The 25331-nt window shown below is 39.4% G+C and overlaps 3 protein-coding genes across 6 annotated transcripts; 1 reads left to right on the top strand and 2 right to left on the bottom strand.

The window, feature by feature from the left end:
• Nucleotides 1–30: 30 nt before the first annotated feature.
• LOC121958648 (uncharacterized) lies at nt 31–25156 on the bottom strand. 4 transcript variants are annotated; one of them, XR_006106862.2, is made up of 8 exons: nt 24699–25021; nt 21811–23100; nt 21483–21593; nt 21206–21322; nt 21061–21118; nt 19946–20025; nt 13589–13724; nt 31–101 (listed from the first exon to the last, which is right to left on the bottom strand). XR_006106862.2 is itself a non-coding variant. In XM_042507726.2 (6 exons), the coding sequence occupies exons 1-5, from the start codon at nt 24706–24708 to the stop codon at nt 21090–21092; spliced, it is 1557 nt and encodes a 518-aa protein (XP_042363660.2). In that variant the 5' UTR covers nt 24709–25021; the 3' UTR covers nt 13589–13724; nt 21061–21089. The 4 variants fall into 4 exon arrangements, 2 of the variants coding, with proteins under 2 accessions (XP_042363660.2, XP_042363657.2); XR_015775058.1 differs by lacking the exon at nt 31–101 and adding an exon at nt 25073–25156 and having other exon boundaries at nt 24699–24790; XM_042507726.2 differs by lacking the exons at nt 31–101; nt 19946–20025.
• On the bottom strand, nt 1190–9426 carry tbcc (tubulin folding cofactor C). Its single transcript, XM_088070367.1, has one exon. It carries the CDS (start codon nt 3397–3399, stop codon nt 2377–2379), a length of 1023 nt encoding a protein of 340 aa, XP_087926493.1. The 5' UTR covers nt 3400–9426; the 3' UTR covers nt 1190–2376.
• On the top strand, nt 8530–18237 carry bicral (BICRA like chromatin remodeling complex associated protein). The gene is made up of 10 exons (XM_042507718.2): nt 8530–8668; nt 8792–8857; nt 9467–10729; nt 10815–10863; nt 10966–11006; nt 11196–11245; nt 11339–11484; nt 11624–11718; nt 11812–11914; nt 12668–18237. The coding sequence occupies exons 3-10, from the start codon at nt 9506–9508 to the stop codon at nt 13153–13155; spliced, it is 2196 nt and encodes a 731-aa protein (XP_042363652.2). The 5' UTR covers nt 8530–8668; nt 8792–8857; nt 9467–9505; the 3' UTR covers nt 13156–18237.
• Nucleotides 25157–25331: the final 175 nt, after the last annotated feature.

The raw sequence follows: 25331 nt of genomic DNA, 5'->3' as shown, positions 1-25331 counted from the left end.
TGGAAATATGCTGACGTGTCATTAAAAATACCTGCTTTTGTTGGTTGTTGGTCTGCGGCGTGCCAGTCGTCTTCGCTTTAGGTGTCACACCACCCCTCCACCTTTTAAAGAGAAACTCAGTTAATGTACATATCTAAAAATCACTTTAAAAATGTTGATAATATATGTATGAAATGCACAAATGTAACATATCCGTAATGAATGTCAACATTTTATTCTGTTGAATAAGTAAGTTTTTATACCTGCATTTATGTCTTCTTAAAATCCTGTTAGAAGGTGATATTTGTCCTCAGTTACTTATAATCACAATTAAGAAGTTTCCTCTGTGTTATACAAACTACAGTGTTATTAGTGTCAGTTCACAAACACACTTTCTTTACTTCCTGATTTTTATTTACGCTACATAAACGTGCCAAATCCAACTTTAGCCCTTCCGTTTGTTTACATTGGGTCAACATTACTGTGATGTTTTTTAAATGTTTTTTTTAATGTAGAAGTCTTGCTTTGTCTCATCTCAGTCTGTTTGTGTCATAAGTCTCCTTTTAATTCCAAAATAAAAGTGTCCATTTTTTGAGAAATACTGTATAAAACACTATAATGTGGTTGTAAGCTGATGCAACTGTTCATGTTCAACCCTCTGTGGTCACTCATGAGTGGAGGCTGGTTTCAAACAGATGAAGTTTGACAAAAAAGCACCGTTTTCATGAGAGAAGTTATAATTGTCGACAGATAATGACAATTATTGAATTATATTAATTTATCTAGGTTTTCAAAATACTGTGCTTTTCATAGATGCTTAAAAAAGCAGGAATCAAAGTGAAATATTATTTCAAAAATTCAAAATTAAATGGATATGCCAAAAATGTCTGTGTTTTGTCATTTCTTGAAAAATTGACAATTTTATTTTTGGAATTAATTAGCAATTTCGATAACGCACTTTGTCTCAGAAGCTTGATAACAAATGGAAAGACTAACTATTCAAATAGTCTTAATTTTGATTTATCTTGTAATGTAAATGGTAAATTTTGTTATCTGGTTGAATAATTTAACTTTTTATTTTTTGTATTCAGAATTGTGTGAACTGTGTTATGGATCTGCTCTATATTAATATATCAGATTTATCAGCAGGATCGGTATATTTGACAGAAAAAAATGAATAAATTAAAAAAATAAAACACTAGAAACGAGCTATTGTTGAGCAGGAATACTTTTAATTTGCATTAGTTGCATTCTGTCGGATCAGAGCAGCAATTTAGACTTAAAGCATCAACATCTGTCCTTTGTTAAACGCTGTTAAATGTATTAATTATTTGAAAGGTTCTTTTAATGATACTGTAATTATTATATGACTGTTTTAAGGTTTAAGTGACCATAAAGTTAAAGTCATGTTTCACTGCTTTTTTTGAGATTTTTTTTTTTAATTTTTCCTCTTGGTTTTAATGGTTATATAGGCAGAATATAGACCTACAATGATCCAACCAAGAGTTTAACCCTTTAACACCTGGAGCCACATCAGTTTTCTTGTGCTACAATAAGACGCCTATTAAAGCCCAAAACCCCCAAAAGTTGGTTTGATTTCGTTAAAAAAACATGGAAAAAAAAACCAAAACAAAACCACAGAGTAACAATTTATCAGAGGTGACATGGAAAAAAATATCTGGGGGTTATTGTTAGATATTATCCCAAAACAATGGGAAAAAGTGTCCAAACAGCTATATTTATAATTCTCTTTTTTCAAAATTATGTTCCAGAAAAAAAAGGGGGTGGGCGGGTTTATCACTGTCATTTTTTTTTTTTTAATTTTCTTGTTACTCTACTAATTTACTGCAAATTTTGGGGCCACTTCTTGCTGCCTGTCGCCCCGTCTCCCATGTTTTTGACAGAAATGAAACAATTTGCTCAGGTTTCAAAGGGTTAATTCTGCCAAAGGAGCTGATGCACTGTCTCTGCTGAATCCCACTGTAATCTGATAAAACAGGTGGATTTTTATTCAAATATCTCAACGCAGCTTTAACCCTTACATTCAAAGTGCCCTTATGTTCAAAGCTGTTGAATGCATTAATTATTTCTATGGCCTTTTTAATGATACTGTATTTTTATATGACTGGTTTAAGGTTTAAATGGCCATAAAGTTGAAGTCATCTTTCACTGCTATTTTTAAGATTTTTTTTCCATTTTGGTTTTAATGGTTATATAGACAGAGGTCTACAGAGAAGTAGCAGTGTGACACAATCAGTGGACAAAGTCTGCAAAAAAATCCCTAAAATTATTCTGACATTAACTGGCCTATTGGGGGCAACTGATGTTTGTGAAAAAAAGGCTGGAAATGTTCATTGGGTGACTTGGTTGATATTTGGCAAATAAAAATGTTTAATTCTAAGGGTCCCAGCTGGTTTTCCTGTCCGCCTCAGGAATGACAGTCCAGTTCGGGGACGGCGTCCCTGCGGCAAGCCAGTTAAAGTCGTCCACCTGGCTCCAGTTGTTTCGCTCCTGGTCTAAGCCTGACACGGCGAAGTCCTCCTTCAGGGTGGGATAAGACCAGGAGAACGGGGCGAAGCTCACCCCACGACAGTCCTCTATGATGGCTCGGCTGGTGACGTGCAGATACACCTGAGTGTCCGTGGTGTTGTGTGTCCGCAGCTGCTGACAGGGGACGGCCAAAGTGCTGTTTCTGCAGTGGTCTAGGAACACGGAGCTGGACACGGGGCCGCACAGGATCTCACAGCTGTCGATGTGTTTCAGGTGCAGCGTGCTGGGAGAGCCAAACAGACGGACCTTGCAGTTTGTGAGGTTTGTCAACAGGACGTCCCGTTTCTGGACCTCCTCGGCTGTCTTTGTCAGAGACACATTGTCCATGTTGGAGAAGCCGCACTGCTCTGAGGCTGAGTCCACCTCTGTGCTGCCTGGATCTGCAGGTGCAGGTGTGTCTGACACTGGCGCAGCGGCTTTATCTGACGCTTTAGTGCGCGATTTGAAGGCAAACCTCTTTTTGGGCAGAGCCTCCTCTCTGACCTCCGTCAGGGAGCTCTGCAGTTTCTGGAGAGCAGCCTGCGCTTGTCTCAGCTCGTACTGCGTCAGAAACAACACGCTGTCATTGAGAAACTTCTGCAGCTGAAGCGTTTTATTGGTCGCCTCCTCCAGTTTTTGGGACACCGCAGTCCGCTCAGCTCCGGAGCAGCTGGACAGCAGCTCCTCGATGGACGCCCGCTCCGCGTTGAAAGTTGTGGAGAAATACTCGCCCTTCTCCTCCGCGACAGTCTGTCTCTCTTTGGCCTCCTTCCTCCGCTCCGCGTCTTCTGCTCTCGCCTGGTGCCGTTTCTGGAGCCGCTCTTGAATCCTGACGGCGCCGCTTTCGCCGGTGAACCCGGTTTCCTGACTCATTTCAGCCATCGCGTCCATGTTTTTACTCTGTCAGATGTTGCGGAAGTGATAGCGACACATTTTCTTCTTCGCGACTGTTGCAAGCAAAACCTAAAGGTGCTTACCGCCACCTGCTGTAGCGGGTATGTCACGACAGCTGAAAATTTAATCTTAAAAATAAAATAAAAGCAATTTATTTGGGTAATTGTAACCCTTTAACCCACCAAAATAAAAACATGTTAATCAAAATACAGATGGTAATTGTTAATAATTGGTGAGCTCAACAATGTAAATAAATTTAAATATAGTTATATATGGTTTGTATAGTTTATATATAGTTTTGTATTGTTTATATTGTTTCAGAAAATTAAATGTACCTTAAAATGGAAGTGAGTCAATTATTTTTCAACAACTGGTGGAGAAAGGGTGGGGTTTTATACGTTTGCACTTCTTCCCACTCATTTTCGTGTTTGTTTACATGTTCATTCTTTCCTTTTTTTTTTTAAAACATGTTTGAGATAAAATTCAATTCACTTCAAGGGTAATACAAAGTTGCGGTTGAAATTTTTGCTAAAAATCAAATAAAACCATTCTATTAAGTAACCTCTAACTCACCAAATAAAAAAAATCAATCAAAATAAAAGTGGTAATTGTTGACGTGCCTATCTAAAATATTTTAATATAAAGGTTTATATATATATATATATACACACACACACACACGCATACATAACAACCCTCCCAACAGAATAGAGGGATAAAAGGTTTAAAATAAATACAAAATAAAACAATTTTAAGTTGTATGCCACTCCTATAGGCCAAAATTTAAAAAAAAAAAAGAAAAACACAAAATTGCTCATAGGATTACGTGGGCCTATTTATGCGCATACAGGGTAATGCGCCATAATGGTATTATAAGATTTAATAAGATGGCTATTACTGGGCAGACACACTCAGTGACCCTTAGTGAAATCTCTTCTTTAAACTCACTTATATCACTTGGCTTTTCTTTACTCTTGGCATATATTGTTTTTTTTGTTTTTTTGACATGTACATGTTTTTAAAATGTATTGTTGTTTTTATAGTACAGCACTTTGTTACTTTTCTTGAAAAGTGCTGTCCTGTCTAAATAAAATTGTTATTATTATTATTATTATTGTTGTTGTTTCTAAGCATAATTAAATGTAAGTTAGTGTGTGATGCCAGGATTTGGACACTTCAAATTTAGTTTAATAATAATACTAATAATAATACTAATAGTAAATGTTAGGAAATGAAAGAAGTAATGATGTGTGCAAAATATACCAAATGTATTTGTTATTTTGAGATTGTGGAGGCTACTATTTTGATATATGATAAACATACATAACAAAACTTCAATTAACTGCCATATGCACAACACAAAATTATCATGATTTTATTTTATAAATTTTATATATAACATCATTGATGGGTTATGCACTATTTCGGTTTTTTTTTGCTATTTATTTGTTTTTTTCCTTGTTGTGTATATATGGACAAGCGTGCAAGTTTGTGGCAAAAATGTTATTATTTTGAGTAAAATAATAGTAATAATAATAATAATAGTAATTATACATATTAATATTATTATTATTACTATAGTACTACTATTATTATTATTATTATTATTATTATTATTATTATTATTATTATTATAAATCCTAACCCTTAAATTGACATTTCTTTTAATTCTTTACAGCACACACTTTTTATGCCCTCTTTTTGTAATCCTTGTTTAAACCCACCATTTTAGGTATTATAATATTACATAATGTCACATTTTATATTTATATTTATATAGTGTGTGGTAGCATATCAGAAGGGGGGAAGAAAAAAATATTAAATATAATGACAAAAATGCAATGTGAGTGGGATTTCAGCCAACTCTTCTAAACACATTACAAACGTATACTTTTAATTATCACCTGAGTATAAAAAATGTGGATTTGTGGCACAAGCTGTATTATTAAGATTTCTATACATTATATTATTTATACAGATGTATATTTATATTCAGTCTATGATTCGTAGGTTACTAGGCAACATTTTCATATACAGTAACTATGGTCATACCTGAGCAACAGAAAGGTGTGGCACACACTCCAGAGGCCCGCCCTCTACCGTTGGTAATGATTAAGTCTAATAACATTTATCCGCTATGCATTACAGCAGTGAAACACATTATAATTCATATTAACATTTTTAAAAATGCATATATTAATTACTTGCGGCTGTTTTTATAATTCCTATAATAATTTAGAGAGTCGTATTGTACCGCCGTGGACTGGTGATTTGGGTTGCCTTGTTCTGTGCACTACCCCAACAACCCGTGCGGTGATGGCGAGGAAACCCCGTTGACAAGGCACTGCTTTTTCATGACGGTGAGTTTCCCTTTGAGTGTATTATAATTTTGTGATAAAAATTTCAAGGAAAAAACACACACAACCTCCTTCCTCCCTTCCTTCAGGGAGGGAAGAGAGTTTGAGCGGAGAGAAAAATCTATCCGAGACAGAACAGGGACAGTGAGAAAAATATATGAGTGGGAGAGGGAGAAGGAGGAGGAGGAGAAGGAGGGGGGAGCAAATTAAAAGTTGCCAAATGGAGATATTGGGTTTCAAGAGGAGTGAGACAGGAGTAAAGGGTTTGCCTCTTTGAGTCGTCTTTATGTTGTGCTAATCGGGATAAATATGTATGGCTCGGCACGGTTTAGTCCTCCGGCATTTTCGACGAATTCCACCCGACGTTTTCAAAATAGGCGTCGTCGACATCGCGGCTAGCTAACCAGACCAGGCCGGTGTTTATCGGTAAAATGTCGCGGAGCGTCCTGCCCGGAGAGCTACCCGACCAGAACACGGGCTGCTACAGAATACCCCGATCGAAACGCGTCGGTTCGGGTATATGGAGACAAATGTGACGTTTTTCATGCTGGCAGATGAGCCACATAGAGGACAAATGAAAGCCTCCCCAACAGAGAAAGAAAGATCACGTCAGCGACGACCAGCCACAGGCTGGACGACGGGCGTTTTGTGCTGCTTGAATGCGATTATCATTCTGTCGATTCAGTCTATTTTTGGAAATAAAACTTGCAAGCTGTACATTAGCTGGCTTACTAAACCAACGGCGGTACCACACGGCACCAGTAACAGCACTACAGCAGGGACTAGCTTGGTCTGCGTCGAAGCATGCATGCTAGGGCGGATTGCGGAGACGACGAAATTGAGCTTTAAAATGAACAAAAATAGCCAATGACTACGGGAAAGATGGCTTTATACTAATAATCGTGATCAAAACTGAGCATACATTGGAAAATACTGTGCTTTTGGGATACTTTTAACGCTCTTTTTTTTCCAGCATTTGCACTTAAGCTCTGTCGTTGTTTTTCAAAATGTAGCTAACGTTCAAATCTATTACGTTCGAATTCTAGAACGGTGCCGTAACGATGGTAACATGTCGGAATTAACGGCCGAGTTTTTGTTTATTTGTTGCCTATTTGGTTGTTAAAAGAAATTTTATTTATTTTCATACAAACAGTCCACATTTTGATTTTTTTGTGAAATAAAACGCTGCTGTTTTAATAGTTTGGTTTCCGTTTTTTGTTCGTAAGGTTCAACTTTACTTTCTCACTTTTTAAACTTTTTTTTTTAAAACATTGTGTCCACTTGAAAAGGACAAAAGAGCCTCACTGCCTGTGATAGAATATCCCCTCTGACTAGATAATAACGTCCATTTGGAATAGATATGAAATAAATTACAATATCATGTAATTTACTTAGCTTAATCAGACTTCTTGGTATTTAAAAGTCACATTGAAACCAGTAAAAGGAGCCTGTTTAGTGTAGCAGCACTGTCGTTCTTTGTTCTCCCTGAACCAAACATGGAGGCTGGACGTGGCTCTGTTGTAAAGACAGCCTATGGCATGGTAACAGCCATTTTGTAGCATTGCAGTTGTAACGTTTTGCACTTACCCAGAAACACAGCCTACATTTCTCCAACATAGCACAGCGTAACCCACACTTTAAAAACCAAATGCTGAATTAGTGACTAAAATAGTTTTAATTTTCTGTCATAAATATTCCCACACCAAAATACAGCTGACATGATGATATTGAAATACACAAAGTAACTTGATATATATCCAAACACTCATAAGCCATTACTCTGCTGGATCAAATTGGTGCTCACAGGCTTGTTTTTGTCCCTTTTTTTTAATAACGTAGTACAAAAAAAAGCTGCATACCTCTACTGGCTGACAACATAAAGCCAACAGTTCTTTCAGTGTATTAACTCTAACAACCATTCAAGGTATAAATGGAGCAGGGTGGAGTTATTTACACTCAAATGGCCATTTTCAGTCTGTGCAGACAACCAATGTGGGACAGCAGAGGAGGTTTAATGGGTGGGAGTTTGTGTGTCACAGACAAACATCTGTAGGAGGGGATGAAGGCCATCCTGCCTTGTACTGAGCTCCCATTGTACTCAATAACATATATGTCCTCCCTCTTTCCAACTCCCCATTTCACACCCATCTTTTTCTATTTTTCATCTCACCTTCCTCCATCTCTAACACTCTCACAACCTTGTTTTTGTCACGTTTAATTTTGTATCATCACTAAATGTAGTTTCTCACCCTGCAGCCCACAGAGCAAAGGGTGTTAAATGACTGAATCCATGCTTCCTGCTGGAAATCTGTGAGTGATATGTCCTCAATATGATAAAACATATGCTAAACCTTCACAGCTCACATACTAATACTGCAGAATAAAAGCAAAAGTGATCCATTGAGGTTTATTGTCATGATTAATGAAGCTACTGGTCATTGCTTCATGCTCATTTAAACATGATCTACCCTATTGTAAAACATCACCCGTATCCTCACTTGCTTCATTCTATCCCAATATCCCCCCATACTCTCTCAGGTGTCATGGATGATGAGGACGATCGCCATCTTCTGGATATTTTAGGGTAAAAACCCCCTTCATAAAACTGGCAGTTACATTATGGATACACTATCACATTATAAATGGCTACACAGCGGGGCCACGCGTTTGTCCTTAAGTTTGACTTAAATAGAATATTTATAGTCCTTATTACAAGTATTTAGTTGTTATCTTTTGTTGAATTAGGGAGGATTATCTAATTCACAAGAGAGTTATTGGAAAGTATTTACTGATAGGACAATTTCAGTAATTTTTATACCATACAAAAGTGAAAATAAATCTTCTTCTGTATCATTCTCAGAGATGTGGATGCATTAAATGACTATCTCCATGGCAGCAACAGCAAGTCTGTGAGTGACTGTTTTGCAATGTATTGACTGTTATTCCTTACCAAGCTTTTTCAAATGGTTATTTTCCCTTTTAATAACACTGATTCTCTGTTAAACTCCTTTTTTTTTCTTTTTTTTTTGCAGATTGAGGAGGATGATGTAACAAATGCAGCTTATGGGTCAGATGGATCCTTCTTTTCTAGTGACACGGTGAGTGTAGCTGACATAACCTTGATTCAACATAACAAAAACAAAACTGACAAAAAATGAATTTGTTATATTCCAAATTGTAGATATTGACAAAAATTTAAATTTTTAGCAAAATGGTTTCATCATTTATCAGTTACATCAGTTATCAGTCTCAAAAACTATTAATTGGTATCAGTATCGGCCCTGAAAAAACACCAATATCAGTCGACCCCTGGTAGAAACTCCCTATGTAGATATAAATGGCTCATTCTAAGGTAATGGAAAGATAATGATTCTTATTTTTAGGTGACTATACGCTACACTCAAGATAACACAAATAATATTCAATTTCTGCCAATATATACTCCCCTTAATCCTACACTCCAGACCTTTAAAAGTGCAGCTTTTAGTGAAGAAATCTGAGAATAAGGGGAAATACACCCTTGGATGTTATTTTGTAAGGGTCAAAAATAGTTAACTACATGATAAAACTAAGGTTTAGTTCCCTTTTCTGTTTTAAAAAGCATCACAGTTGTGAGAAACGGACCTACAGGGAAGCCCGTCTTGTATGCAGCTCACACGCTAACAGTTTCCTACTTTGTGCTCGTTCTCTCTAAATGCTTCATTCAGGCCGGCTCCAACGCTGGCCTCAAGGATGGCTCTTCTACAATGGGTGAATTCGGCGAGGATTCAACAGGGGCAGGCCTCCAGCTCTCCAGCAGCCTCTCATTTATCGAGGATGAATTGGGGTCTGGGAACTCCCCCGGAGGGGTGGATCTTGGGGGCGAGGACCAGCCCTTTGACATCTTACAGAAGTCTCTCATGGAGGCCGACATCACGGAGCAGACGTTGGCCCAGGAGGCCTTACTAGACTCCCAGCCTGCTCCCACTCTGGTGCAGGCTCCTGTTCCCTTCCCCTCCCAGCTGGTTTCTGGGGGTTACGGAGGGGGAGTGGTAACCACGGCGACAGCTGCGTTCCCAACAGGCCAGTTCTTGCAAGGGGTGTCGCAGCTGCCCAACGGCTCCGCCCAGCACATCCAGGTGTTGGGCTCGTTTGGGGCGGGCGGCGGCGTGATGACTCTGAGCAGCTTGGAGAGAACTCCTCAGCTTGTGTTGAGGGCGGGGGCGCCTGTAGCGGCAGCGGGCGCCGCAACAGGGGGGCAGGTGTTTGCGCCGACCCAAGGCCAAGTCGGTTTGCCTTTTAAAAACATCCCCCTTCAAAACATCATCATCCAGAGAGGCCCGGGTGGCACCCAGACTCTCGTCAGACCTATTCAGCCTAAACCCCTTCAAGCTGGGGCTCAGACTGTCTACAGCCTTGGTCTGCAGCCCACTCCCACCACCCTCGCTAACGTAGTTAACGCTAACACTGTTTCTCCGGGGGGGCAGTACACAGCCAATGGCTCCATTGTGGTGCAGCCGCCCCTGGAGCAGCAACAAGCACAGGCCCAGACAAACATACCACCTGGTCAGTTCTTGCTGCCCAGCTCTCTGGCACTCACGCCGGCCACCTCCATCCACAACGGCCCCGCTGACCCCAACTCAAACGCCCTAATTACCAGTCAGAACGCGGTGCAGATTGTCGCAGGGCAGAACTTCGCTGCACAACCAGGAGGCCAGCTCATATTGAATCAGGGAGTAGTGAGCAGGAGTCAGGTTGGAGGGGGCGTAACTCAAACATGGACCGGAGTGTCTTGTGCGAACCCCGCCCCTGTGCAGACGTCGTGCGCTCCTGGGCGGCTCACTCTGGTCGGCCCAGCGACGGCGGGGATCGGCGGTCAAGGCCAAGTGTCGGCGAGCCCCGTTCAGCGCCTTCTAGTGACTCAAACTCAGAATTGCACTTCTCTGTCTCCTTTAGCTGGTACTGTGACGCAGGAGCAAGACTACAGACAGGTATCAACACAAGTCGCTGTTGGTTTTCACCAGTTTTCTCTTTTCTGAAAGCTGTTATCTGACTGACATCGCTTTCGTTTTTCAGAATTCCTCATCACCTGCCCTCAAACAGGTGCAGCTCAGCAGCATCCATGGTAACAAACTAATAAATTGTTTTGCTATCAACGTATGATGTATCTAAATTTAGTCTGCCGCCCTTAACAAAGTTACCTTGGTGTTTGTATGATCTCTTTTAGGCATGACAACCATAAGTCAAGATTCAAAGATGAACTCTCAGGTATATCACTCATCCTACACCCTCTATGTTTTGCACGCATACATATGGAGTGTATTTAAAGGGATAGTTAAGTGGGATTGTATGAGGTTTTTATCTGCGACCCCTCTTCAAAAGATCCGAACTTTCCCTTTAAGGTTGATTTTGATGATAGGGATGATATTGGTGGTATTATGACAATTTTCTTTTTAGGTCAGTGCTCAGAAGAGACCTGTCCCTCCGCCACTTACAAGAGGAGAAATGTGAGTTTTTGACTGTATTATTACAATAACTTTTTCATTTATTGTCGTTTAACCATTTAACGAGCCTGTCTCTTTATTCTGCCCTCTCTGCAGGATTTTACAACAGTTGAGGAACGATCATGCCGGAGTTCAGACTCCAGATCAGCGTCGATTCAATTCACTCAACGATGCACTGCAAAGACTCCTCCCATACCACGTGTTCCAGGGGGCTCCACCCAGCCAGGAGGAGTTCTCACAGGGTACAGCCTTCAGTTTACTAGCTTTACCCTAAATCTGCAGGAAACTGCACCCCCGGAGTTTATGCATGTATTTGCAAAAGTAAATTAATGTTTGCAAGATTTAGTACCTGCATCCAAATTGAGTTTTATGTTTTTACAGTTGATGAAGAGTTTGAGGTGGTTGCAACTCAAGTGCTGATGAGGACCCACGCCATGGTAAACAAATACAGGCGGCTACTAATGGTGGAAGCTGAGGTAGGCACGCGCATGAGCAAATACTCGCAAGCACACACAATTTCATGTAATGACACGCACAGGGCCAACAGGTTGACTCTCCCTTCCCTGCAGCGTTCCAGTCCGTCATCAGAAATGGTGATGATCGACAGGACCTTCAACCAAGAGGAGCGCAGCACCCTGACCCAAGACAAGCGCATGGTACTAGTGGATCCAGGTAAAAAAAAAAGAAGGAAGAATTCAGGCCTTTGCACACCAAGTTAGTGTTTTTGTCTTTTATCTGTCATCGCGGGGGTCCCATGCGGCGGGTTTTCACCTGTCTGTGCATATCTGACATTTTCTACAGTGCAAGACGAGGATGGGCGGAGAACCATGCTGTAGACTTGAGTTTTTGATTCATTTTGAGAGAATAATGTCATTTTTTTTTTTACGACAAAGGGGATATTGTATTACAGAAATATACATATTGCCAGCAAACTATAAAACAGGTGAGAGCACAGGCAGCCTCTTTGGAAGCCGGAGACAGTGGTTACTTAGGAGGCTGCCGGTGCTCTCGCCTGTTTTATAGTTTGCTGGCAATATGTATATTTCTGTAATATAATATCTTCTTTCGCTTTAAAATGCAACATTATTCTTGCAAAATTACAACTCAATTCTTGTAATATTACAAGTTTATTCCCATAATATTTTTTCTCAAGATATTACACCTTTTCTCTCATAATATCACGACTTAATTCTCGAAATCTAACATTTGTTTTTCTTCAACATGTCCCTAATCCTCCGTTGTAATCAGGAGCACTACAGGAAAGCTACAGAATGATATAAAAACTTACGGAAATGAATAAATAAATGGAGCTTCCCTTTAAACATGCAGCAATATCAGACAAAATATTACACACTTGGTGCACAAAATCCTTAATTTTTCTCACAGAAATGTGCTATTAAACTCTTCCTCTCTTCTGTTTTACAGACAGCTTTTTGGAAGACTTCTGTTGTGGAATGAAATCCAAACTTTTCCAAGAACCCTTCCCCTCGCAGGCGTCATCCAGCTGTAGCTGGAATCAGTCAGACAGAGGCTCTACGGAGCCGCCTTACAGGACAGACTCCCAGCCCGGGTATGGAGACCCGGGAGGGGGTGGAGCTGCAGGACCAGGTGCAGCAGATAGACTCCACCCTCCACTGTTAGAAAACAAGAGCGTCCTGGAACTGAAGAGATCCCAGCAACACTACGGGCCCAGCAGCGCCAGCAACAACAGCCTCACCGCTGCCAACAGTTATCCCCAAGGTAACCCCTCAGCTTTCCCGGCGACGTCGAGAGGACAGACGCACTACCAGGTGTCTCACCACCTGTCCTCCCACCCGATCCAGCCCCAGTTCCCCCCGCAGCTCACCTCGCCCCCTCACCCTGACACAGACTCTGCTCTGGAGGCGGCAGTCAACAGCATCTTGGAATGTTAAGACTGAAATCATCCCTAAAGAATTGTTTTTATTTCTTTATTTTTTTGTCAAACTCTCCTGACGTAAGATGTGTTGCATTCCCTCAAAACCCTGTGTGAAGAGAGGTTCACTCTTCTTTCAGCTCCGGCCATGTAGCATGTATTTAGTCAGTTTTCTTTTATTTTTTGTGGGGGGGGCATGACATTGGAGTGAGTGACTCCGGAAAGGTGCCAGGTGAATGCAGGCACTTAGATTTACCTATAAAGATCCGGGAATGTGTGCAATGCAACAGACTCACAGACGGAAAGTGTTTCGTTTACTTTTACATTATTTTAAAGGGGTAGGGTCCACAATTTCAGTAGCTTGAATTTAAGAGTGTTCCTCTCTTCACACACACATAATTATTAAAGGGATAAATCTTTTTTTTTTAAGTGGGGTTGTATGAGGTACTTACCAAACGTTAGTGTATTACATACAGCAGATGTCAGTCGGTACACCCCCAGTTTGGTGAAGCAGACAGGAGTACTGACACTGAAGCTGAGCAATGTACTGGTATGAATGTGGTCTGCAGCAATACGAATTTTAGCCACCTAAAAAAAAATCAATATCAGTTTTAGAGTACGCTATAATAATAATAATAACATAATGATGCATTTTACAAGAAATGATATGACATAGTCATACGTTACAAATGAAATGAAAGAAGAGAGAACAAAGTTAAAGTAACACAAAAAAATAAGAAAACAAAACATAAATTAAAAAAATAAAATAACAACAGTAATACTAACTGGTTACTTTTATTTTGAATAATTTCTCCGCTTTACTGTAACACCAGACAGCAGTTTCGAGTGGGGAGATACAGCTGTTATATTACTCTCTTCAAATCCACCAGACTTCATGGAAAAAAACTGTTATTTAACATCACTGAAGATAGGAGCTGATGGTCTACCGCTGCCTCAATTTGTTAATTTTGTTTGTGTTATTGCATGACTTCAGCAGAGAAATGGTTAATTCAGATTCACATTAACAAACAAACCAACTTATAATGACAGATCAACAGCTCCAGTGTTCTGCAGGGTAAAATTACTATTTTGGTCAATGGAGTCTGGTGGCTTTGACGAGAGTATAGTTGGGGAACTGAGGCTGTTAATGTTTTCCCTGTTGGAAAGAGCTGTCTGACAATAAGGAAAAGCCAGAAATTAATCTAAATATAGCGTACACTTGAGCTGTTATAGAATTTATAGGTGGCTATATTATATTTTTCTGCTGTACGTCTACACAGCAGTTTATTACTTAGCTTTTGTGGTCACTTTCCAAAACTGGGGACTGACATCTACTGTATATAAAACACTGACACTGGGTAAGTATGTCATACAACCCCACTTCAAAAAATCCAGACTATTAATATTTAGTGCTGATTTTCCCCACTTCCTATGCTGAAAAACAGGGACGAGGAGGGACAAAACGACGACTCTGTGCCTAATCCTAGGTTTTTATTTTGAAGTGTTTACATGAAGGAGCTCTTTTCAAAAATATCCACTGACTCAAGTTCCTTCCTGCATTACAAACATGCACAGCACACACACACTCACACGCTTTAGTACAAGTAGATTCATAGTTCTGAGGTGTAGAGATACATTTAAATAGACAAATTGCACTACTGTCGCTTATTTCAGGAACTATATGAACACGTGGCTCTCGTCAATATCCGGTGTACGCTAGGCTAAACAGAATGTGAATATTTGGAAACCGAACCAAAATCTATTCGCCTGCTTTCAGCTGCCTGCAACAAGGATAACCTCTTCATCACACTAGAAACCAGTCGCACAGACAAACTATATCGTAGTGTTACTCGGCAATGCTTCTTTTCTTGTGCTCAAGTCACATTTTCTTTGGCATTTTTTTCGTTTGTACCTTAAAGGTATGCAAGCCCCGACACAGGACAAATACTCATCTATCATTTCACCGTGTGTTTGTGTCAAGGGGAGCTTAGTCCTCAGATTGAGGAAGATATGTTACAGTATGTTCCTTTTTTTAATTTAGATTTTCATTTATTTTTAGACATGACATTAGAAAAGATGTGTTTGTTTGTTGTGACGTGTTCCCCGGCTCTGTGAAGATCTACAGTTTAAATGATCCTGGAGGGTCGCTGATTGTATGTTGGTCTGCCTTCTGCAATATAATTATATATTGATCATATCTATGCTTTACCACCGTGCGATGTCGATCGGTGTGTGTTAATCTGCATACACGCACGCTGCTTTATTTGGTTGTTTCATCGCCATACTCTTTATTCCCAAGTGTTCGCTCAGTCCCCCAGGGTGTTTTTTTCGGTTTCTTTTCACACATTTCCTCTTTTTTTCCCTCTCAGCAGCGCAACCAAAACTCAAAATAGGAGAGAGCGTGTCCTCGTCCAGAATCCCCCGTCAGATCTTTATGTCTTTGTGTCGGTGACAACGGCTCTGCAGCGCTTCCTCTGAAGCTGTTCCCCTGAAGCTCCCGCTGTGCTCTGGTTTTGTCTCAGTATTATTGAGTTTTCTTTTAGTTTTTCTAGAGACAAAATTTTACTCGCGGGGATTTTTCACCATGATATAAAAAGTAAGGGCTGGGCGATATGAAAGAAAATCAAATATCACGGTAATTTTGACGAAACACCTTGATATTGCGATATTTACACATCGAGACTTTTGAAAATCATCGGTAATGTGGATACAATGACTAAAGGCTCATTTATGCTCAGTGTTATGCCTTCTGTTTCTGTGCACGTTTCCTGAGAGCTCGCGGGCACGGACGAAACTTTAGGAGACAACAAAGACATTTTTAAAAATGGCAAAACGGAACAAATCAGTAATATAGAGAGAATTCTTCATCCACATGTTGCCATAAATTCAACGGCCTCACAGACTACGCGGCCTCCGTTTAAAGTGTACATTTTTACGACCTCCTCCACTGTCGCCTCGTTTGTTGTTTACGCCGTCTATTGGCTTTATCTCCCCATCAGAAAGGTCGCATGGAGTTATGAGGGGAATAATGTTTACAACAAAACTGACAAATCTATTTTCGTGCACAAAGAGAGTATAAATGAGCCTCAGTGCTGCGTTCACGTGGAATCAGGACAAGAAACCGAATATCATTTAATGGATGATAGCGGGACGGTAAAATTAGGTGATGCTGGCGGAGAAAAATGGTAGCAGAGGATGGCCTCCTGTTTGAATTTGTAGAAACTCCAGCAACATTTGTAGTATTTAGAACAGTTTCAATCTGACAATTATTTTTCTATTAATCGGACATTACTAGAAAATTGCCTACGTTATAAATACTTAATAATTTAATTCAATATACAGCGTTTCCCACCAGAATCTCTAGGGCTCAGCAAATTTCCTATTCGTATTTTTTTTTTTTTAGTCCTGTGTGCATGTGTTTGTTTGTTTTTATCATTCTGTGTCGCCACTCTAAATTTGGACATTTTTACATGTCTGCGAACGCATCGTAGACAAAAACTCGAGTTATTTTTATCTCTCAGCAAACTCAGTTTGAGCTGCAGTGTGGATGATTTATCAGTTGAAAATCTATCAGTGGCAGCACGTGTTCAAATCGGAGCGTCCTGCCACAAATAAACAAATGTGTGGGAAACCCTGATTTGGTGTCACCATAGCAACATATGTTAATGCATATTTCATTCAACCTTCCTGAAAATATAACAATAATCACGCACATCTGAAAACCATTTAAGGCAGGTGCCGGACCAAAAAAACAGCAACAAACAACATGCAAAAAGGTCGACACACTGTAGCTCCTTTAGGTGCAATTTGTTAGCACATCTACAGATTTCAAAGTAATGCTTTTCTTCAGACTCGAAACATCACTTGTGGATGTGCCAACAAATTGCTCCATGTTGTTCATTTTACCCTCCTGCCAATCTGTCGGACTGTTTGTTTATTTTTCTATGCCGTGCAGAAGGCGTTTTCTGTCTGCCGTCTGCCTGATTACACGTAAACGCAGCAGAATTAGGTAAAAGACAAATAACTGAAGCGCTAGAACAGTATGCTACGTTCAGAAAATGACGGCAAGCGCAAAAATGACAAATTACAGTGAACATGAAGTGGATAAAGGGCAAATAATAGAAGAGCTAGAACAGTATGCTACGTTCAGAAAATGACAGCACTTTACTGTGATGCAGCCTTTAAAATCTGCAAAAGACAACATGTATGATATCCAACATCTAAGACAATATTCGGTCTGTTGTCACAATGTCGATATATTGCCCAGCCCTATAAAAAATAATCTTAAATGTGCCCTGGTATGTGTTTTTGGGGTGACATTTTTACAAATCTGCACTACGGTTTAAGCAAGAAAGCTTTGTTTGAGTGATTCTGGATAGTGTCACCTCTCTCTTATACACGTCTGTGAAAAATGCTACAGGAGCAGACTGAAGGCCTTTTAAATGGGGGCGACGGAGAACACATCTGTGTCATTTTTTTTTTGTTTTTGGTGCCAGTGGCCGTTGCAGCCCGCCTGTATCTCTGCCTCTCTACCAGCGCACACTGAGAAAACTATAGACATGTACTTGTCATGTGTGATTTGTAATTTTGCTCCTTTATGTGGCTGCTGCAAGACTGTGTGCCTCTTTAGCACTTATATCCACAAGAAAGTTCGTTTTGGACTTGCACAAAGGAGGGACGTGCTCAGTGCTGGTGAAACGTCGTGTTATCTGGATGCATATCAGTGTCTGAGGGCCCGTTAGGAACATACTGTGCTTTTTCTCCCCTTTTTTTCCAGTGCAGAGATGGGTTTTTTTCTGCCTCCCTTTTCACTGTTGTTTTGTCTCACTTGATTTGTATAGTTTGTTTTGTACAAAAAATGAAAAGTGAAACACAAAATATTTATAATTTTTGTATGGAGAGAAAAAAAGAAGAATGTACAAAAAAAAAGGAGATTATTTTTTATTGTGTTGGCTACGAGGCGACGTCAAGAAAACTTGTTACAAAAAATACTGTCATTTCTTCATTTGTAGCTCATGTGTGTTCACTACAGCAGTGAGGAGAGTCGACAATAAATTCATTTTGAATACAACAATAAACTGGTCCAGTTTTAAACGAGAAAGCTCCTTCAGCGTCCTACATTGCTATTCTGTGAGTGTTCACATGCTGGCACTGACGGACTGAGCATGCATAATAACATCATGTGACGGGGTGGGGGGGAGCATTTGCAAAAGAAAAACAGATTTGTAACCCTCTGCTACACTGATATGTACTTTTAACGGAAGTCAGGACTTTTGAATTTTATGTTTCTCTACATCTGGGCTGCCAGAGTAATCAAGTATTTTAATCAAGCTAAAATCTGCCAGTGCCCTTTAATCCCCCCATGGACCCCAGCACCAATGCCTCTGCACAAAGCAGCTAAGAAAACTCTGCATAGCAAACATTTGAGTGCCCAGCCCCTTTGGCTTTGGTAACACGACACAACAATGACACCTAGTGGAGCCCTTTGCAAACACACACGGACACTCACGACAAAAAAAATCACAATTAAAGCTCATTTTCAAGGGTTTTCTAGTTATTATTTGCCCTTTTAAAGCTATATAAGTATGTAAATGTATTGTATTAGTTATTAATTATTAACCTTTTGGGTACTTTTTTTATTTAATAGTTTTCTTAAATAGTTTTTACATCTCTTCTTGCACTATAAGGACTGTATTTTTTAATTTCGTTGTATTTGTATAATGACAATAAAGACATATTCTATTCTGTTCTTAATATCATAACCACAGGCCTTTGTTTCAGACGCCCTGTGCAGGTGCAATTCAGTCAAAAATGAAAATGTGCTGGTATGAGAATCACACTTCTTCTGGTAGTTAAAAGAATAGTTCCACATTTTAAGGGAATTAGCTGATTCACTTTGCAGCAGAGTTAAATAAGAAGCTTGATCCCGTACTCTTATAACTGTTCATTAACCCTTTGAAACCTGCAGCAGGTTGGTTTGATTTCATGCGATAACATGGGGAAAGAACTTTGCGAGAAATGCCCTATAAATTGCAAAAAATTAGTAAAAAGTGACAAGAAAATTACCCCAAATTTAGTTTTAAAAAAAGAGGGGCAGAGAAATAGAAAATTTTATATACATAAATTAAAAAAAAAATAGGGAAAATGTCCAGACAACTATAATTTGTAATTATAATAATTTTATATTTAAAATTATGTCACAGAAAACTTTTTAAGGACACTTTGTTATTTATTTTAATTTTTTTTGCTCTGTGTCAAGGCCATTTCTAGGCGCCCAGCAGTTGCCAGGCAACCAGCAGAGTCCATAAGCTACTGGTGGATTTGTATGATTTTTTTAAAAATGAAGAGGCGAGGTCCCTTCTCTCTCTCAGTGGACCAACATGGGACCTTTTTTTCTGAAATTATATGTACGGTAGTCAACGATGGGAGTAAATTAATTGTTTGATCCCATTTGAATTGTGCTATGAGTTACATTTATGATGCAGTTTGTCGCAGTATACCGTCCTTTTATATTTTTTAAGATACCAGTTTTAAAATGTACTGTTAAAAAATTAAAACTCAATAATTGTAAATTGTAAAGAACCATTATGTTATTGAGACATTTCAGTTTTACTCCACTTGTGCAGCATATCCTGGTTTCTCTCTTCTCCCTGCATTTTATTTACTTGTTGTGCATTTGAATTTATTTTGACATTATTTTTGTATTATGAGCATATTTTCTACAACTTTTAAATTGAAATTCTGGAACATGAATGTGCTCAATAAAGTTTAACTTAACTTAGCTAAGTACAAATGCAACGTTATCTTACCTGACGTGTTTTATCCAGAAACTCCTGGTCTTTCTATCAGCTGGGAAGCAAAAAAGACCTTTTGCCCGTTTTAGTACATCCTGCACGAAACAGACAGACATCGTAGCTTCAGCAAGAGAGAAAGCTTCGACGTCACAACTCGTGCCGTCGTAATTATGTGTTTTCATAGTCTCATGATTTTAAAGTTTTACAATAAGCTGCACCTTTCTAGACTTGCAAAATTATATTTAAATTATATATTCTATTATTTTAATTACATAGATATTTGTTTCTTTAATTTTACATTTTTTAAAATTATACTTTTAATTTACAAATTTGATAGGCATATAAATATTATATATATATATAGCACAATGCATACAGGGCCAAACATTTATTTGTCACTCGCTGTTGACTACCTTCACCATTTTTTTCTGAAATAAGGTCCCATGATCGTCTAGCGGACGGGGAGGGACGCTGCGTCTCGATATCTAAAGGCGTTTATTATGACTGTTATTGCAATATCAGTGTGGTTTTGGATTTAAGAGAACATGATCATTTTTAAATCATTATTCTAATTTTCATTGAAAAACATTAAAACGATTAAAGCGGGATTGTTGTGCGGATCTGTACCAAATTAAAGATGTGTTCTTAAGTCTGAAGTATATCATGTTTAGACAGAGACGTCTAATTTAAAATGGTATTTTGACACATATTTCATCTTTGACAAATGCTGAGCCTCCTGCGATTTGAAAAGTTGAGGCGGTCACACTGCAATTTTAGTTAAATTTGAATGAACTTTTTAGCCTTAAAAAGGCAAATCGTCTTTTTTGTTAACCTCAGTTTCTGTGATAAACAAACAAATATTCGGTGCTTTAAAGTGTGCTGGTTGGTGGATTTTGGACTGAGCCACGCTAGCTGTTTCCCCCTGCTTCCAGTCTTTATGCTAAGCTAAGCTAATCGGCTGCAGGTTGTAGTTTCACGGGCTGACGGGGAGAGCTACCACGATGACAAAATAACAGTATCAACTTATCAGACATAAATACCGCGTCAGTGTTTGGATGAATTGTGCATTATTATTATTATTATTATTATTATTAACAGAACAGATGCCTCAGGCTGCTGTTACCACATACAGAATCACGCCTGCTGGAGCGTCTTCACGTTAGTGGTACTTCCTCCATCGATCTTGCTCTGCAGAGACAGACGCGATCAGTGATCTCCAGCTCTGTGTTGCACCTCATGACACGAAGCAACACTGAGAGTTACTCACACACTTACTTAAATGAGGGTATCTCCAGATGTAGCTGAGCACACAGTATCCCGCTAACAGCATGCCCACTCCACCGACACCTCCTTTCTTCACGTCGATGTACCTCCTGTAGTACCACTGCCAGCCTGACGGACGCACACAGGAGGAGAGCGAAACGTATGTTAAACTTAATGAAAACTTGCAGGAATAGTTTTGGAAATAGGGTTATTTGAGTCTTAGCTGAGAGTAAGTGTTTCCTTAGTGATACATGTGTTTGGATTTGTGTGAATTGAGTCTCTTAATCACCTCTTTGCACCATTTCTACGACTTCTCTCGGATGGCTCGGGGTTTTGCAGGCCAGCCACTCGGGTAACTCCCTCAGTCTCACCTGTCCGAGACGCCGCTGCGTCAGAGCGCCTAAAAGTCACGACAACAATAAAGCATCAGCGCACCGAAGCAGATAAATACACACTCAGAACATATTCTCTTTCAGTTCTCAAGAGCTGGGTATCTAACTTCTTACATGTTCAAGTGAACGAGAAGTTTGCCTAAAGTTAACCTGAGTTTGCATCGTGTAATTTTCTTCTTTCTTAAGTCTGAAATATCTAAAAAGTTTGGAGGTTTGATGTCTGACCTTTAGTTCCTTCATCAGCCGTGTTTGGTGTCTTCACTTCGATCTGCGACTTCCATCCATCATCGGCTCTCAGCGTCTCCGCCCTCGCCGCCGGCAGAGGGCTGGAAAAGTTTGTGAGCGGCGGCGATAAAGTGAGGAGTCCGGTCACCTTCAGCGCCTCATTCAGGCCGACTGTACCTGGAGGGGGCGTGGCTTTGCTCACCTGAGACGATGCATGGCCAGAAAGGAGGGGAGCTGCAGGGGAGGTTAGGTCGAGCTGTTTTAAAGCGACTAAAGATGCTTGTTTGGACTCTCTCTTCACTAACTGAAGCTCCTTTGGTTGTGGACTGGTGCAGGTCAGCTGGTCTGGAAGAGTTTTAGGTTTTATCAAGCTCCCTGTTGGGGGTGGGACTGGACTGAGACTGGTACCAGGTTTGATTTTGCTGCTTAGATCATCAGTAGTTTCAATCTGCCTCAAGATGCTCTGCTTGCTGTATTTTTGGGTGGTTTTAACTCGGCCTAAAGCGGCTTTAACGTCCTGGAGAGTAACCCGTCTTGAATTCGACGGCATCTTTTTCACAGTTAAATCGTCAACTTCCCCTTCGCTGTCCAGCCATAAGTCGTCTCCCACACGGGATCTTTTGTTTTTTTCTTTGACTTCAGAGTCCAGGGAGCTAGATTTCGTCGTATGAAGGGATTGTGCAGCTTTCTTTGTCTTTGACGCCTTCGTTTTGGGTTTGGTGTCTGTGGACAGAAACGCAGGATGGGCGTTGTCTTCTATTGAGTCTTTTTCTGGATTAGTTTTGGTCTCGGCTGTGGTTCTGGTGCTTAAAGTGTCCGCCACATATGGAGTTTGGTCCTTTGTGGTTCCCTCAAGCGATCCCTGGGAAACCTCTTTGGACTTTGCAGCTTCTATTAAAGCACGGAGACTTTGCTTTTTGGGCTTGGAGACGGTGGGAGACGGAGATAGAGACGGGGAGGCGGGACAGGTGGAGGAGGGCGTGTTAGTTTGTTCAGACAGCTTCTGTTTCTTCTTCTTAGTTGATGGTGGAAATGATGCAGAACTCGCTGACTGTGTTTCTGCTGACGTTGACACCACAGACATCTTTTTACTCCTCTTTGATTTTGGACTTTCGGTTGTTGACTTTGCTGTTGATTCGGACAGAGCTGTGGCCACGTGGGAGGATGATGTCGTCTGATTGGCGTTGACATCATGTTTGGTTTGGGGTGTTTTGGAGCTCGCTGCTGCCTTACAATGCGGCAGATGACTCTTCAACCTTTTGTAGGTTTTCCCGCAGAATGGGCAAACCTCTGTGAGGCAAAACAGCGACAGAGTGTGTGGTTAAAACGAGTACAGCCTGCCACTAACACCAGCCAGTGTTTAGATGTGGTCAAAATTAACTAATATTTAAGTTATCAGTTAATCTAATAATCATTTTATTGCTCAATTAACTGTTTTTTCCGCCATGCAATGTTAGAAAATAGTGAAAATGCCTTTTCCAAGCATCTGAGGCCAATACCGATTATTAGTAGTTAATGAGACCGATAAATTGTATTTATTTTTTATTATTTTATAATATTTGGAACTGATATGCATTTAAAATAAAAATGAAAGTTAATAAATGAAACATTTGAATTTTTTTTTTAGATTTTGAGGCAAATTAACTCTTTGAAATGTGAGCAAATTGGCTTTGATTTCTTATTAAAAAAATATGGGGAAAAGGCAATAAGCAACTTTCCAAAATACCAAAAATTAATAAAGTATGGCAAAAAAATACCTGAAAATAAATTTAGAAAAAAGTGGAAAGAAAGAGAAAATGTCCAGAAAACTATCTTTATAATTATTATTCTAATCATAATTTATAAATATGTTTAAGAAAAAAATATACTTCTTTTGGTTAATATTATTGTTTCTTTTTTACCCCCCCACCCCTTTTTTGTTGTTTATGCTTATTTTCAGGTCACGTTCTTGTACGTTTTTTGCCAATTTCTTGAAAAATGTTTGGTCCATGTCTTGTTGCTCATTGCTTTCTTCCTGTGAATTTGCAAAAAATCAAACCAATTTTCTCAAATTTTAAAGGGCTAATATAGAAAATAAGTGACATAAAATTATAGTTTAAATTTTCAGTAGTTTCTGCTTTAATGTGGCTTTTACTCTCCTATACATCCCGTTCATGTTTAAATCAGCATTTAATTTCATTTTAATTTTTAATAACTGAGTGACCAAGTAGTGAAAAGTAAACTGAAAGAAAGGTGAAGTCTAGTAATTTGGGGCAGTTGTTGGTAGATAATCAATAAAACTATCTAACTCTTGAAAGACTACTTTGAGTGTAACTTGTTATTGTTATTTGTCATATTTCTACAAAGAAAACATGTCGCCAAGAAAATATTTTAGAGACTTTGAACGTTCAAACTCTTCAAGAAACTGTCATTGGGCTTTTTTTTAAAGACTTAACTAAAAGTATTGAATACATACAGTGTAGTAAGAGTACTATTTCCCACTGTATTGTAGTGGAGTAAAGCAGTAGAAAAACAGAAATACTAAACTAGAGTACAAGTACCTCAAAACTGTGCATAGAGAGGCTATTGAATAAATTAACTTACTTTCTACGACTGTTTTCAGCTTTAAATAAACTAAACTTAAAATACCACAAAAAACTTCAAATGACCGACTTGTATATCAGTAAAGGGGCATGTACACGGTATACTATGTACTGCATGGTGCACATTTTAAGGGCTGACCTTGTCATTGAAGTAAAAGTACTCACAGTAGAGCCTATTCTACTGCATATTCTACTGCATTTCGCCACTCAACAGTGCAACGAGTCCCAGTAAAAATAATAAAACAGACACATAAAAAACTGGTGTTTCTGTTTTTGTGAACTTTAAAACAATGTTGTGAAACTTACCAGAGCTCATTTTTTGCACGCGCCTGTCAAAACAGCCAATCAGGTTGAAGCATGATCCGGAAGGTTACAACATTGAAGTCGTCACAGCGAAACTACAATGTAAAGTGACAAAAATACCACTTTCATACAGAGTGGTGACAGATTTTACTCACTTTAGTTTAGCAAACACGTTTTTACATTCCGGGTCGGAACTGTTACTGTTGTCGGTAAGGACCCTTTAGGTAGCGCGTTGGGAGCCTGTGTGTAAATAGCTAAAACAGCTAAGCTATCTTAAAATTATCTCTGTTTTTTTATTATTATTATTTTAAAACCTTATTTCTAAGTGATGGGTTATAACGGGGCTGTCTGGTACAGTGCAGCAGTTAATTAAATACCTGTACGGTCATGTCTGTTCAGTAGGTGTGGCGCAAAATCGTGTTTCTCTGCTGCGTCGAAAACTGAGATGATTCACTCCTGCCCACTTCCGGTTTCGCGTAAATCCCCAAACAAACCAAAAATATTCAGTCGAAATTACCACTAAAACCCTCGACATATCCGTCACACTGATATTTTTAAAATTTTCCACAATCCAAGACATTAATTGGATTAAAAAACTGTTCTAGGCAGCGTTAAGAGAATTTTAGTACATATCTT

This window comes from Plectropomus leopardus, chromosome 19 (assembly GCF_026936395.1).
Source record: "Plectropomus leopardus strain MGB_pleo_1.0 chromosome 19, ASM2693639v1, whole genome shotgun sequence".
Classification (NCBI taxonomy): domain Eukaryota; kingdom Metazoa; phylum Chordata; class Actinopteri; order Perciformes; family Serranidae; genus Plectropomus; species Plectropomus leopardus.
This window is presented reverse-complemented; position numbering and strand designations above follow the sequence as displayed.